Source organism: Monodelphis domestica, chromosome 2 (assembly GCF_027887165.1).
Source record: "Monodelphis domestica isolate mMonDom1 chromosome 2, mMonDom1.pri, whole genome shotgun sequence".
Lineage (NCBI taxonomy): Eukaryota > Metazoa > Chordata > Mammalia > Didelphimorphia > Didelphidae > Monodelphis > Monodelphis domestica.
Window position 1 is genome coordinate 286340732 of NC_077228.1, and position 15410 is coordinate 286356141.

General features: G+C 50.6%; 1 protein-coding gene across 5 annotated transcripts in view; it reads left to right on the forward strand.

Annotated features, from left to right (window-relative positions):
• Nucleotides 1-15410, forward strand: part of CUL9 (cullin 9) — a 35987-nt gene that overhangs the window by 1102 nt on the left and 19475 nt on the right. For 3 of the 5 annotated variants that reach the window (XM_056818271.1, XM_007483948.3, XM_007483944.3), the window contains exons 2-25: nucleotides 664-1276; nucleotides 1727-1881; nucleotides 2004-2525; nucleotides 3354-3492; nucleotides 3671-3867; nucleotides 4127-4463; nucleotides 4792-4984; nucleotides 5425-5632; nucleotides 6094-6290; nucleotides 7948-8165; nucleotides 9125-9377; nucleotides 9514-9619; nucleotides 9824-10051; nucleotides 10412-10502; nucleotides 10647-10818; nucleotides 11195-11300; nucleotides 11594-11689; nucleotides 12259-12434; nucleotides 12690-12823; nucleotides 13278-13457; nucleotides 13817-13926; nucleotides 14009-14191; nucleotides 14321-14481; nucleotides 14599-14836. In XM_056818271.1, coding sequence (XP_056674249.1) covers nucleotides 673-1276; nucleotides 1727-1881; nucleotides 2004-2525; nucleotides 3354-3492; nucleotides 3671-3867; nucleotides 4127-4463; nucleotides 4792-4984; nucleotides 5425-5632; nucleotides 6094-6290; nucleotides 7948-8165; nucleotides 9125-9377; nucleotides 9514-9619; nucleotides 9824-10051; nucleotides 10412-10502; nucleotides 10647-10818; nucleotides 11195-11300; nucleotides 11594-11689; nucleotides 12259-12434; nucleotides 12690-12823; nucleotides 13278-13457; nucleotides 13817-13926; nucleotides 14009-14191; nucleotides 14321-14481; nucleotides 14599-14836 — 5004 coding nt within the window. In that variant the 5' untranslated portion in view covers nucleotides 664-672. The remainder of the gene's footprint in view (nucleotides 1-663; nucleotides 1277-1726; nucleotides 1882-2003; nucleotides 2526-3353; nucleotides 3493-3670; nucleotides 3868-4126; nucleotides 4464-4791; nucleotides 4985-5424; nucleotides 5633-6093; nucleotides 6291-7947; nucleotides 8166-9124; nucleotides 9378-9513; nucleotides 9620-9823; nucleotides 10052-10411; nucleotides 10503-10646; nucleotides 10819-11194; nucleotides 11301-11593; nucleotides 11690-12258; nucleotides 12435-12689; nucleotides 12824-13277; nucleotides 13458-13816; nucleotides 13927-14008; nucleotides 14192-14320; nucleotides 14482-14598; nucleotides 14837-15410) is intronic. The other 2 variants (XM_007483946.3, XM_007483947.3) reach the window with 2 other exon arrangements.

A 15410-nucleotide genomic window follows, 5' to 3' on the forward strand; every position in this document is an offset into this window, starting at 1 on the left:
TGGTGGTCTCAGAGACACTGTTTCCCATTTTTATACCTCTACTCTCATATGTACTGACTTTACCTACTTTTTGTCCAGATTGCTTTCTCTGAAATGTCTCTGTGTGATTATCTTCCTATATCACTTCCCAGACATTAATTTTGATTTAGCCACCAGGCTGCTCTTACCATAATGCCTTCCTTCTGGAACTGTGATTCCCTGCGTTTTTTTTCTTGTTCACTGTTTTCATCCTCCCTGCTTCCCTTCTCCATATTATACCAACTATCTTCTCTTATTTCTTTTAATCTCCAAAATGGGTCTTGGACTAGATGATCTCTAAAGTCCTTTCAGGTTTTAAATGTATCACTCCACTGTTTTATTTTATGTTATCCATTATTTTAATGCCTTACTTAATTTTCTTGTCTTTTCAAGTCTCATTGTCCACTTTGCCTTCCCTACTATAGTCTTAGCCTCATCATGTATTTATGCTCTCCTGCAACTGCCATCTATCCCCTTCCCACAATAGCCCCAATTCACTTTGTTCATGTCCCTGTCCAGATCACTGGGCCTGGGCTCCTCTTCCCTTTGTTCTATGTCATTTCTGCCCTACAATCTGGCCCTCTAGATGCTTGTTTCACAATGAATACTTGTCCTCATTCTGTTCCTTTTCTTCCTCTGTTCTAGGTGTCCAGCATGGTGGGGGAACGTAGGAGCAGAGACTTGCTGGTGCCTCTGGGCCCACGACTGCAGGCATATCCTGAGGAGCTGCTCCGGCAGAGACAGGGGCATGATGGGCATCCAGAGTACTTGATCCGTTGGACTGTCCTTCAGAGAGGGAAGGAGGGTGGAGTGGGCAGTGGCAGCTCGCTGGAGGGCAAAGCAGAGCATATCCTCATGTGGCTCTCAGCCCCTGAGGTCTACGCCAACTGCCCCATGCTACTTGGTGAACGAGCACCGGCCAAAGGGCCCCAGCACGAGCCAGCGGGGAGCGTGGGCGCCTTTCCCCGGGATGCTGGGGGGCTGGACGAAACGTCCCTGGGAGAGATGGCTACAGACGTGCGGGAGCTGGTGCGCCGAGCCGCCCGACAGCTGGACGGTGGCGGGGGTTCCAGTCCTGCGGCCTCCGTGCTGCACACCATCCACGTGCTGAGTGCCTATGCCAGCATCGGGCCCCTTGCCGGTGTCTTCAGAGAGACCGGAGCCTTGGACCTGCTCATGCACATGCTGGGTAACCCTGAGCCACAGATTCGAAGAAGTGCTGGCAAGATGCTGCAGGCCTTGGCGGCCCATGATGCTGGTGAGAGGGGGCAGGGAAAGAAGGGGGAAGCAGGAGAGGAGGTGGGAACAAGAGCCAGAGCGGGCATCGGGGACCACTTGCCAAAAGAGGATGTCCATCCGGGCCTTTTGGTTTCATCACAGAGGGGGTGGGGAGAGATGTCTGCCTGGAGTCCGCTGCAGGGAATTTAGAGCTCCGCGTCACACCCATTGAGGAAAGAGAGACAGGAACTGAAAGGGACAGTCTGACTCTTTAATAGAGTTTAGAACTTACTGGCCAGATGTTAGTGCAGATGGTTATTGTGAAAGACCTAGTGTCCCTTGTCAGAGCACATGGGCGCCCTGTCAGGCCTTTGCTGGAGAAGGCCCTGATTGTGCTGGCAGGTGGAAGAAAGGGAAGAGTTGAGGGCTGGGCAGGAGGTGGTAGGTGGAGTGTGCTGGGGCGGGATGCTGAGCAGGGCTTGTGTTTTAGGGAGCAGGGCCCATGTGCTCCTGTCCCTGAGCCAGCAGGATGGCATCGAGCAGCACATGGATTTCGATAGCCGCTCCACTCTGCTGGAGCTCTTTGCAGAGACCACATCCTCGGAAGAGCACTGCATGGCCTTTGAAGGGATCCACCTGCCCCAGGTAAGCTAAGGGAGTTGTGTTCCGGGCTCAGGGCTGGTCTTGGATCCCCACGTGTTGGCAGTACGGTTAGGAGAGGGAGCCGAGCGAGCGAGCGAGCTGAGGCTGGGCTGTTTGTCGTGCAGATCCCTGGAAAGCTGCTCTTCTCCTTAGTGAAGCGTTACTTGTGCGTCACCTCCCTCCTGGACCAGCTAAGTAGCAGCTTGGAGTCTGGGGCTGGGGAGCGGGGAAACCGGTACTCTCCTAACAAGGCCTCCGGTGTGGAGAAGAGCCGTGGACAGCGGGAACTGGAGTTTAGCATGGCCATGGGCAACCTGATTTCAGAATTGGTTCGGGGCATGGGATGGGACCGGGGCCCGGGGAGGCAGCCTGCATCTCCCCCACGGCCTGCCCGGTCCATCTTTCAGCCCCGCTCGTCCATGCCAACCCCCATCCTCCCAACCCTGCTTAACCCTACTTCCCCCAGGAGGCCGAGCCGGGCCTTCAGACCGAGGTCCGAGTTCTCCAGCCTGAGTGGCTATGCTGACTATGTTCAGGAGACACTGCAGCCAGGGATGCGTGTTCGAATGCTGGAGGATTATGAGGAGATCAGTGCTGGGGACCAAGGAGAGTTCCGGCAGAGCAACAATGGAATGCCCCCGGTACAGGTATGTGTGAGAGAGCTGGGAATGGTGGCCCGGAGGGTAGGCATGGCAGGACAGCATCCCTAGAAAAGAAAGAGGGATCTGAGAGAAAGGTGGGGAAGTTTGAGAGTCACTGGGTCCCATTCTCTCACCCCACCACCCCCCACCCCCAGGAAGGAGAATGGCCATTTGGAGAAGATTGTATCACTAACAAGCCAGACAGACAGGAGATTCCTGCTGGATGGGAAGGGAAGAGAAACAACCAGATAGACTGTTCCTACTTTCTCTTCTCATTTGGCAGAGGAGAGAGCAAGATGTGTTTGGCTACTTTTTTGTCCTCTTCCTCCAGCCTCCACTCTAGGGAGAGCTGCCCCAGCCTCGGATCGGGGTGGTGTGTGTGTGTGTGTGTGTGTGTGTGTGTGTCTGTCTGTCTGTCTGTCTGTCTGTCTGTCTGTCTGTCTGTCTGTTATGGAGGCTTCACTTGGAAGGGGCCTAGAATGCCAGGCCTGGAGTTGGGAAGACCTGAGATCAAATGTGGCCTCACATACTTATTAGCTGTGTGACCTGAGCAGGTCATTTAACCTCTCTTTTGCCTCCATTTCCTTTTCTGAAAATGGAAACAATAATAGCCCCTACCTCCCAGAGGTGTTGAGAGGACTAAATGAAATAATCATTGTGAAATAGTTAACATAAGTGCCTGACACAGAGGAAGCACTATGTAAATGTTACCGATGATGATGATGATGATGATTTGTCTCTTTATTATCATGTGCCCCAGGTCTGGCCTTCTAGCTGAGGTTGCCCTCTCTCGCCCAGGTGACTGACCTTTCTCCCTCCCCTCTTCCTACCCAGGTGCTATGGCAGTCTACTGGCCGTACATACTGGGTACACTGGCACATGGTGGAGATTCTGGGTCCTGTAACTGAAGACAAAGTTGCTGCTGAACCAGAGAAAGGGACAGGGAGCAGTGGGCCCCAGGCCCCAGGTATAGGTGAGCTTAGGGAGGCAAGTATACAGATTCCCTGGGAAGTGGTATATGGGGGTTTAGCTGGGTAGAGGAAGTGTAACCAAAGATTGATGCTGCCTCTGACCCTGAGCTGCCCTGAATGAGTCCAGTATCCCATTCTCTTGGACGAGTTGGTCAGTGCCCTCATGTCTTGTGTCTACAGTGCCCCCTTCCTTAGACTGGAAGCCCCTGGGGGGGTTATATGCTCTACCATACCTTAAACCTGAGGCTCAAAGCAATACAGAGTCTGGATGTCTGAGCCAGGCTGAATGGTGGGAGCTGCTTTTCTTCATCAAGAAGCTGGATGGGCCTGAGCAACAGGAGTTTCTCCGGCTCCTCCAGGAGAACCCAGATGGGGAGGTATGTGGAGCCTAGGAGTGGAACTCTGAAGATTAGGTCTACCACTAAGGGGGAGATGAGTCAGGATGGGAGGGACTAGTAAGTGGAGAGAGATCGGGTCAGGTGGAGGGCTTTAGAAGCTGAACATGGGTCTGAGCAAACCATGAGGCCAGGAATAGAGGAAATGAGAAGCTATAACAAGAATAAGTTATCCTTTCTTAATCCCATTAGTTCTTTTCCCCTGTTGCCATGTATAATGAATTTTCCTCATTGTCCACAGACTCTGGAGGAAGAAGCTCTGGGTGAGCTCTCAGTGTCAATGGAGTTGGCCCAGAGGCTGGTATTAGCACTCAGTGGGCAATGCCAGGGCAGCACTCTCAGTGACTTGCTGAGCTCTCATGTTTACAACAAGTATGGACCGCAGCCCAATACAGGAAATTCAGCCAGCCCAGCTCCTGTGGCGCCTCAGGATACCTGTACCCCCAAGGCATCATTGCCAGAAAAAATCAAGGTGGAAGCTGAGCCCCCCAAGGCACAGAATGATTCCCAGCTATTCAATCAGCTTCTGGTGGCTGAAGGGCTGATTCTTCCCCCTGAACTGAAAGAGTCAGCCAGTGGTGAGTTCAGCTTTAGTGAGGGAGAATAGGGGCTTGCATTAGACATTTGGTGGTTCAAGGTGAGGAGAGTGGGGAAGGCTACCTAGCATGTAAGCTAGGCCTTAGGTGGCTTCATGGTCTGTGTTCTTTACTTAAAAGGATCCATTCCTGTGGATTGACTGAGATCCAACACTCCTTATCGTTCTTCCCTGTTTCTTGTAAATCTAAAAAAGGAAAATCCATGTTCTAATGTCTCCTAATCTTGATTAAATAGCTTTACCTCTTGGGTCCAGGGAGCATCCTATAGTAAAGAAGGCTGAAACATTACCTTTTTTCCCCTCCATTCTAGAACTGTGCAGTGCCTTGCGTGGTCCTGGTCGGAGGAGCTCCTTGGAGCAGCATGTGACAGAGGCCATTGCCATGGTGCAGAGATCCAACTCAGAAACAAACCTGCAACTTTCAGGGCTCTATGCCCTCTCTAAAGCTGTGGAGGAAGCCACAGGGCGTGACCACCCTCTGCTCCGTCCAGACAAGGCCCTCAGGTCAGACCCTATGAGAGCTAAGCATGACTGGAGGCAGAAAGTCAGGAATAAGGAGGCAGAGGGAGAGATGGGGCCAGGTGTAAGGAGAAAGGAGGCAAAGCCAGGTAGAACAAGCAACTGAGCAAAATGGGAAAAAGATATAAGGACTAACCCTGGGAGGGGGGAATACGGAGAGGGGAGAGCAAGGGTTTCAGAGCACTGGGAATATAGTTGGAAGTAAGGCAAGGAAAGGATTGGCTGAGGAGTGGAAGAATTCAGTTAAGTGAAGAGAGAATGCTATCAAGTGTGATGGGTAGATTTAGAGTTAGGCAGAATCAGTTAAGATGAATGAAGGAGAGTTTATGGCTTAGATCAGTAGAGTTGAGACAGTGAATTGGGTCCTTCTACTCCCTAATCTCCAAATCAAAATGATTTGCTGCTCTGATATCTTTGCTCTTTAGAGAGAAGTTAGTCAAGACACTGATTGAGCTGCTGACCAATCAGGTTGGGGAGAAACTGCTGGTGGTACTGGCACTACGCCTTCTTTATTTGCTCATGGCTAAACATGAGTGGCGTCCACTCTTTGCCACAGAGGGTGGGGTCTATGCCGTGCTGGTCTGCATGCAGGAGTATAAGACCTCAGTTCTTGTGCAACAGGCCGGACTGGCGGTGAGTAGGGGGAATGGGGATGGACCCTGGTGAAATTCATTACTTCTTGACCACTCCCAATGCCATCCTTTGGGTCGGTCATATAGGGCTCAGAGCAGATCATGGTACTTTACAGTCCCCAACATTTTTAGAGCAGAAGTCAGTTTAAAATGAATATCCAAAGCAACTTTGAAAATGAAAAGAAATCACAAGAGGACAGTCCTGTGGCCTGATTTGAAGTGGGAGACATGGTTCCTACATCTTTGCTTTGATGGAGTAAGGTAGAGTATTGCCAACTGATGATGTGTACCCTCTGTAATTTTTAGTAACAGTTTTTTGAGCTATCTTTTGCTTACCAGCTGCTTCCTCGAAGCACTAGTCAGCTACTAGTAGCACAGGACCCAAGAGAGCACTGGGTATTGCAACCATTATGTTCACTGTAACATAGGGATGGTTCTGACCATGCCACATTTCCCCTGCAGGCACTGAAGGTCTTGGCCAGTGCTGGACCCTGTGAACTCCCCAGTGGGGGCAGTGGTAGAGCATCCCCCTTGGCAGCTTCTGAAGCCCAGATGATCCGGGAAATCTTTGCCAGCATTGGCTCAGCTGCCCGCCCTGGCACTGATAACCTGCTTGGGGCAATCCCTGCTGCTGTCATCCTTATGCTACACACTGAAGGGTAAAGGAGTTTGCTGAGTTTTGCCTCACTTCTGCCTATCACCTGTGTACCCAACTTAACACAGTTACCTCCTATATCTTTCTAAGGCTTGGCACTACTTGGCCGCAAATGTTAACTTTCACTTTTTCCTCCTTGCAGAAATTCCCTTTATCTTTTCATTAGGTTAAACATTGGTAGTGCTCACTTGACTGATGTTGGGGCAGATTCTGGCTGGGAATGTGGAGTGAGGAGATCACTAAACATTTGTATTTCTAAAAGACTTTTTAATTAAATTTTTTTTTTCCAACAGACAGAAACCGGTTTTCTCTCCATTCCACACTCTCCCTGTTGGAAAAAGAGCAAACAAAAATTTCCATGTTGGCCATGTCTAATATATAGCAAACTCTTTATCTTGAAGGCCTGCGTTAGTATGTTCCTAGAGAAAGAGAACTCTGATTTGGCCTCAAGAGTATGGCATGGGGGAAGCTGTGTAGCACAGTGGATAAAGCGGCTCCAGGCTTAGAGTCAGGAGGACCACCATTCAAATCTAGCCTCATACACTTCCTAGCTGTGTGACTCTGGGCAAATCTCTTAACCCAGTTTGCCTAGCCCTTGCCTTCTGTCTTAGAGTACTTACTAAGACATAAAGTAAGGATTTAAAAGAAAAAAAAAAGTAAGGCCCTTGGGGGCAGGGACAGTGTCTTAGCTACAATTTCTATCTTCTTCAGTATTAACGTGATGCTCTGCAAACAGATGGTTCTTGATTAGTGTTTGTTTGACTTTGTTTTTTGTTTTTGTTTTGTTTTTTAAAAAGTTTACTTTCATTTAAATGAGAATTAAGTTATTTCTTGATGCTTCTCTGCTCCATCACAGTAAAAATCTTATTTTAAAATAATATATTTTAATATTGAATGAAACCATTTATATACCTATTTGCCTGACTTTTTGTTGTCAAAGGACCTTGCATTTGGTATAAGTATATATCAAATTCTTCTCATTATTTCTTTAATTTTCTAACACTAATCTTTCCCTACATAATTTTCAAATATCAATTTATATATATGCCTTACATAATACTTTCCCCACATCACTTGGAAGTATTTTTCATTTTATCTTCAGTGATCAGATATTTAAGGAATCTAATCAGTTTTCAATCTGTCTTTTTTTATTAATCAAATGTTTCAAATTTATTTATTGAGTGTTTAAAAATGGCAAAAACAGATTAAAGGAGGATCATTCTGAAAAATCACCTCAAATCCTGAGCAGGCAATATGCTTCTGTAGTCAACAAAAAACTGAGGTTACAGAAACTGTACAAATTGTATGTTATTGATTAGTGTTTGTTGAATTAATGAATAAATAAGTGAATCTGGGATCCTGTTATTGGAGCACTTGCTTGCTTTAGCTATAGGATAGTGTAATGGAGTGAACACTAAATTTGGAGTCAGGAGGCCTGAATTCATATCCTAGATCAATTACTTTTACTACCTGTTTAGCCTTGGATAAGTTACTAAAATGAGTCTCTGGGACTCAATTTGTTCCTCTTTTAAATTATGAGGTTGGGTTAATACTTTTAAAGACCCTTCCTGTTCTAAGTTCTATGTTCTTCCTTCCCTTCTATTACTTGCCTTCTTGCTCTTCTCTGCCCTCTCTCTCCTCCTCCCCATCATCCATTCTAGGTGTTCCTCAGCTGTAAGCAATGGGCTGCTCCTTCTCAACATGCTCATGTGCAACCACCAGGCCCTTGGGGAACAACTGGCAACTCCAGAGCTGCAAGAGGCCCTGCATAATCACTGTGGTGGTGGGCCAGATCCTGTGCCCCCAACTCGCACCCTCATTCTCACCCTGCTCAGCCAGCTTTCAGAGCATGGGCCTCCTGGCAGTCCAGAGCATGCAGGTACCACAGTGGGTCACAAGGAGCTGGGGAGCAGTATTTGGCTGTGGAGTTTAGAAGAAATCAGACTGTTACTTTCTAGCTAAGCAGTGAGATATTAATTTATCAGCATTAACACTGCAGGATCCTAGTTAAAAAGCAAAATAGGATTCAGTTGTTCTCAGTTTTCATCTGAGTTTCCTGAGTTACAAGGGCCTTAGAATAGGGAATGAAAAAGGCTAGGGAGTCCCTTCTGAAAAGGGCTTTGAATACAGGAGATATTCTCATCTCTCTGGTACTGCCAGAAAGTAGGGAAAGGATAAGACAACTTCTTGATTTCCCTTAGTGTGGAAATCTAGAACTCATGAACATCAGGGAGAATGGGGAAGAGTGAAGTAATCCCAACAGGTAGGAAAAGAACATAGCTAGAAATAAGAAAAATTTGGAAATTTTGAAGCTTTGTGAAGGATGTCTCCTTTTAATTGATTTTGGGGGAAATGGAAATAGGAATGAAACTTTTAAAACTCCCTTTATAGATTTGAAATCACCTAATTTGGGAATATAAAAATATTATATGTGTGATATGGCTTGCTTTGAAAATAATTTTTGGGATGCTGCCAGGTGGCTCAGATTTGAGAGCCAGACATAGAGATAAAAGGTCATAGTTTCAAATCTGGCCCTGACACTTCCTAGCTATGTAACCTGTGTAACCCTGGACAAGACACTTAACCCCTTTTGCCACTCTTCTGCCCTAGTACCAAAGCACAATACTGATCCTAAGATAGAAGGTAAGAATTGAAAGGAAAAAAAGAAAATAATTTTTCCTGTTTCTGTTTTTTTTTTGGTGGTTGTTAAAGAAAAAGAAACGGTCTCAGAAAAATGAAGGAATTTCCTAAATCTTCCTAAGTTGATGAGGGTAGGCTATCAGTTGTGCATGTGTTTGTTTGTTTTTACCTCTTTTCTCCTCTGTGTTTGGGCTATAGTAGCAGAGACACCCTGCCCTGAGCCCCAGACTGGAACAGAGGAGCCATTGCTCCGGAGCCTGGTGGGGAGTGCTGGCCCTTCTGGGGAGCTACTCTTGGAGCTGGAGCGAAGCATCTGCCCTGAGGGATCCTGGGAGGGTGATGTGAACCAAGTACTGAAGAGGCTTCAACATCAGCCCCAGCCCTTTCTGCTATTGCTACAGAGCCTTGAGACCCCAGGGCCTAACAAGTCACTGCACATGACAGTTTTGAGGTGAGAGGATGAGTGGGAAGGAGGGAAACATTAGGCATGTTGGACGATGAAGGGATGGAACCTGAGTTCAAAGGATGCTGCAATAGGTAGAGTCAGTACAGGTGGAGTAAAAGGTCTCTACTTCAACTTCCATCAGAATCCTGATCAGGCTGCTGGATTTCCCTGAGGCCATCCTTCTCCCCTGGCATGAGGCCATGGAACCATGTCTGGCCTGTATGAATGCCCCCAGCAATGACCGGGAGGTATGACTCTTCAGTAGGGAGGGAGACTGTGGGGAACAGCATTCAAAGTAGGAAATATACATTGTGAGTTGCTTTTTCTTTTGGTCTGACCCCTGTTTTCTGCTTTTTCTATCTTTTCGTCTTTCTAATCAAACTTGTCGATTTGGCTTTGCCCACCTCTTGGTGCTGGGCATTCTATTCTACCTTCCCTGGTCCCCATCGCAGGTGGTCCAGGAGTTAATCCGCTTCTTGCATCGCCTGGCAACATTACACAAAGACTGTGCAGTGGTTCTCTGCCGCTTAGGAGCTCGAGAGGCCCTCACCAAAGCCCTGGACAAGCACACCGCACAGCTGCTCCTGGGACCTGAGCTCCGGGACCTAGTGAGCGAGTGTGAGAAGCATGCCCGGCTCTACAGTAACCTTACCACGAGCATCCTGGCTGGGTGTATCCAGGTCAGGAGCATGGGCAGTGTAGAGGATAGAGCCTAGGAAATAACATTGGGAAGAGGGAGGTGAGGAAAAGCACTTGGTTAAAAAGTAGGACCACAGCCAGCAGCAAGGGAGGGGAGTCAGTGGGTTTTGGTAGGAGGGAGGGGGGGGCATCTATGAGTCTGATTTGGGATAATGACTAGAAGAGATTCCTGTGTGATACTATAGTCTAGGGTTGGGAGGGGAGGAAGCAAAATCTTAGTCCTTTGACTTTTTTGCCTTTAAATATATATATGTTTCTGTGTCCCTAGTCACCATTTTCCTTCCTGCTCTCTGTATTTCTCTGTGTGACAAACCCATCCTAACCCTGTTGCCTTACTACAGATGGTGCTTAGCCAGATTGAAGAACACAGACGAACCCACCGACCCATTAACATCCCTTTCTTTGACGTCTTCCTCAGGCATCTCTGCCAGGGTCAGTGTTCTTCACCTACCTCTGACTAGGGTCAGTGGCTGCCCCCCAGCTCCTAGCCCAGTGGTGTTACCACTCCTTCCTTGCTCTCCTTTGTACTTCCCTCAACAGACTGTGATTGGTTCTTTCCTTCCTGTTTGGCCCCAGGATCCAGTGTGGAAGTAAAGGAAGACAAGTGTTGGGAGAAGGTGGAGGTGTCATCCAATCCTCATGGGGCCAGCAAGCTGACTGACAGAAACCCCAAGACCTACTGGGAATCCAATGGCAGCACAGGCTCTCATTATATCACACTGCACATGCACCGGGGGGTCCTTGTCAGGTGGGGCAGGATGGGCATGCATAGAACACTATCACACATTGGGTGGCCATGTCTGGACCTCTCTGAGCCCTTATGGAAAGGATCATGTAAAAGCCTCATACTTTCTATGAGGCTAACTGAGGCTGCTCTTGGCTCTGCTGCTAATTCCTTGTTGACCTTGGGCAAACCACTTTGCTTCTGTTGGTCTCACTTTTCTCAGCTGTGAAAGTTAGGGTGGGCAGAACTTAGACAGGTTCTTAAAATCCCTTCCAGTTCGAAAATATTTTGATTTTTTTGACTCCCTGAGCCTAGCAGGTACAGGAAAGAAGGAAATCTCTGAACCCTGACAGGGGAGTTACCCTTTGGGCATGGGCTCTGATGGGTTCCTCCCCCCCAGACAGCTGACTCTGCTGGTGGCCAGTGAAGACTCAAGCTACATGCCAGCCCGTGTGGTGGTGCTAGGGGGAGACAATGCCAGTTCTGTCAGCACTGAGCTCAACACAGTGAGAATTCTCATAGTTGTCTAATGTTCCTAGTAACTAATCATCATACATGGTCTGAACCCTGGGCAGAGAGGGTTCCTCCTCACCCAGAGGGAACTCTTTATTTAGCCCTTTGTCCCCAAGGGAGGGAATAAATAGTGGGGCTAAGAATTAGGATTATAGAATTGTGGGGCCCTGAGGATCCTTGGACCTTGTGAAGGGAGGAAGAGTTCAGTGGTCCCAAGGGTTAGAAGGAGAAAGTACAGCTCCTTTATGCATCATCAGGATCATGGCAGCTCTTTCCCCTGCCTCAGGTAAACGTGATGCCTTCTGCTAGCCGAGTGATGCTTCTAGAGAACCTGACCCGTTTCTGGCCCATCCTTCAGATCCGTATCAAGCGATGCCAACAGGTAGAATATAGTGTAGGGTCTATAGAGATGAAAACACTTTGAAGAGGTTGGGGAAGGGGAAGATAGATGAGAGTACCAAACCTAGAGATAGGTTCAAATCTGGCCTCAGATATTTCTAATTGTCTGACCTGGTCAAGTTACTTAACCCCAGTTGCCTAGCCCTTAGTCCTCTTCTGCCTTGTAACTGATACTTCATATTGGTTTTAAGAATGTAAGGGTTTTGAATGAGAGAGAACTTAGGGAAGCATTAAGTAGCTTAAAAAGCATTAAGACCAACTAGTTTTGATCCAGGGGACAGGAGGGAATGGAAGGAGAGTTGTTCCTTGAATTCAAAGTACTTGAATGAAGGATATCAGACTTTCAATTTGGCTTCTCAATTGATCTGGTTGGGAAGAGCTCCAGGAGATTGAAATTCTAATAATGTAAGAGTTGTTTCTGGACAGGACAGTTAAAAGACACTCTGGGTTGGTGGAACTTTGGGCCCCAACTTATGCCAAAGTTTGGTTGAAGGAAGGTTTGGGGAGGGAGCCAGACTGTCACAGAGAGTCAATGACAGCCACATATTTCAGGGTGGCATTGACACCCGTGTGCGAGGGGTGGAGGTGCTGGGCCCCAAACCCACATTCTGGCCGCTGTTCCGGGAGCAGCTGTGTCGCCGCACACACCTTTTCTACACCGTCCGAGCCCAAGCCTGGAGTCAGGACATCGCTCGGGACCGGAAGCGCCTGCTGCAACTCTGTCCTAGGTGTGGAGAGGGGCATCAGGGGGCCTGGGCTCATGGGGTGGATGGAGGAGGTGGGGGGAGCAGGCCAGGAGTGAAGAGGTCAGGGATAGGGCGAGAGTCACCAGGGGATTGGGGAAGGGGATAGAAGAGTTGTGGGGCAGAGACCCTCCTGATATCCGTGGGGGGGCTCTTGCCGTGAGAACATTCAGGGTATCATATTGAGGGATAGTCTTGGGGCCAGGGGCTCGTGCCTCTAGCTCCTGACCCTGTCACCAGACTGAACGGGGCTTTACGCCATGAGCAGAGTTTTGCAGATCGATTCCTCCCCGATGATGAGGCTGCCCTGGCCCTGGGAAGGACCTGCTGGGAGGCCTTGGTCAGCCCCTTGGTGCAGAGCATCACTGCTCCTGGTAACTATCCCAGCCCCTGTCCCTCAGACACTGGCCCAGCAACTTCCACAAGTTGTGCCCTGGGAGTTTTGCAGGTAGTCATCCTAGAGCATCTTGCCTAGGAACTGGCCCTGGTAACCACCCCATAACCTTAGGCCCTGCCAAACTGCCCCCAGGAACCTTACCAATGACTCCCTGGCAATGATCCCATAAGCTCTGCTAGAATAGCTTTCCCTCAAGAAGTGCCCCAGGTTAATGACCCCAAACGTCACCCCCCAGCCCACTCCCCCAAGTGCTCCTGGTAACGATGGCATCACTTCCTTTGGATTTTATCCCATAAGGCGGACCAAGTTTCCCCAAAGAACTGCCCCCGTTAGCCATTCCTCAGGGTCCCCCTCCGCAGGCAGGCCATCCTTCCTTAGCCGCTGCTTGCTCCCTTCTGGCCGTGTCTTCGGGAGCTGTCTTCCCTCCTCAGATGGCAGTGGGGTGAGCCCTTTGGCCTGGCTGCTGGGCCAGTACCTGGAGCACAGAGAGAAGGCCCGTTGCCCACAGGGCCGAGCAGATTCTTTTGCGTCCCGGGTGCGTCGCCTCAGCCACCTGCTGGTGCATGTGGAGCCTCCCCCAGGACCTCCTCCTGAGCCTCCCACCCGGCCCAGTGAGTCTCAGGGAATGGGTCCTGGGTGAAAGTGTGCAGATGGGGACTGTGAGGGGAACAAATCCATTCCCATCCTTGCCGCAGCTGCACTACCTCAAGGCAGTGCCCTCCTTTTCCTGTCTCCCTGGGCCTCTCTTTCCTGGATTCTTCTGCCAAGTCTGACATTTTCTACCTCCCTGAGCCATGGGGGAGCATCACTATCAGCCGGGGAGGGAGGGAGGGAAGGTGTCCTTTGTTCTCAGCCTTCCTCCTGGAATGGGAGGGGCCTGATGGGGGGGCGGGGGCTGCAAACCCTGTCTTTGGCTTCAGGACCCCGAGTCTAAGGTTTTATCTTCCTCCTCCTGAATCTGTCTCCACAGATGGCAAGAATAGTAAGATTCGGGAGCTGAACTCGGGAGCTGGCCTGGGCCCTCCTGGCGGCAGCCTGAGGGGGATCACCCAGTGTTGGAGGGGTGTGGTGCAAGAGCAGGTGGGCAGGGGGGGCCTGACGGGGTGTTGGAGAGGCCCTTGGGGCAGGAGCGGCCCCTCACGCTCCTGCCTCTCACCCTCAGGTGAGCAGGTTTCTGACCGCAGCCTGGCAAGCCCCGGACCTTGTGCCCAGATACTGTGACACCTACGAGCGCCTCCAGAGTGCCGGGGCAGAGCTCTTTGGGCCGCGGGCAGCCTTCACCCTGGCCCTGCGCCAGGGCTTTTCTGGGGCTCTGCTGCAGCTGTCCTTTCTCACTGCTGCCCACGTGAGTCCTCTGTGCCCTTCATGCTGAGATGGGCCCCTGCCGATGCCCAGGCCCTCCCCAAGAGCCCCTTCTGTCTCTTCTCTCCACGTGTTCCCTTTTCACTGGTCTCCCTTCCATTCCTGTGCCCAGGTGAGCGAGCAGTTTGCCCGGCACATCGACCAGCAGATCCAGAAGAGCCGGGTGGGTGGCCCGAGGGGGGAAGAGGTGCTGGGCCAGCTGCAGCGGAGCCTGGAGCCCATGATGGTCCTCTCTGGCCTGGAGCTGGCCACCACCTTTGAGCACTTTTACCAGTGAGTGTGGGGCCTGGGAGGGGGGCCTCGCGGGCTCGAGGGAAGGGAGCCCGGGCCCCCAAGAGGAGGCTGGCGCCGAGGCCGTCCTCAGGAAGGCCTGAGCTGTCTGTGCCGCAGGTACTACCTGGCCGACCGCCTCCTGAGCCTGGGTCCGAGCTGGCTGGAGCGAGCCGTGCTGGAGCAGATCGGGCTCTGCTTCCCCAACCGCCTGCCCCAGCAGATGTTGAGCAGCCTGAGCACGTCCCAGGAGCTGCAGCACCAGTTCCACCTTTTCCAGCTTGAGCAGATCGACCAGCAGCTCCTGGAACAGGAGGAGGATGAGGAGCACAGCCTGGAGGCCCGTCCCCAGGAGGAGGTGAGGCCTCTGGGAGGCAGGGGCCAGGGCCAGGGGACTGGCTTAGGGGATCGAGAGCCAGCATAGGGAGCCTGGGCTCAAATGGGTCCTCAGAGGCTTCTCAGCTGTGTGACCCTGGGCAAGTCACTTAACTTCCAGTGCCTAGCTGAACGGATGCCTGGTAGCAACTCTCTTTCTTAGCTCTTCTCTTCTATCTTAGACTCAATACTCTGTATTGGTTAGCGGGCAGCAAAGCAGGAAGGCCTAGGCAATGGGGATTATTAAAGTGACCTGCCCAGGGCCACACAGCTAGGAAGTGTCTGAGGCCACCTTGGAGCCCAGGACCTTCCAACTCGAGGCCTGGCTCTCAATCCACTGGGCCACCTAGCTGCCCCACTTGATTTCAGTTGTAAGGCAGAAGGGAAGGGTTTTTAAGAAAAGAACAGAGAGACAGGGCCCAGTGACCCACCCCCAGGAGGAGGGGAGGGGAGAAAGAGAGGTTGGAGGTCCAGACTCAGGAAGAGGTGAGGGCCAGAGGCTTATCTCCGGAAGAAGGTGGGGGGAGAGAGAAAGCAGAGGTCGGGGGGGGGGGGAG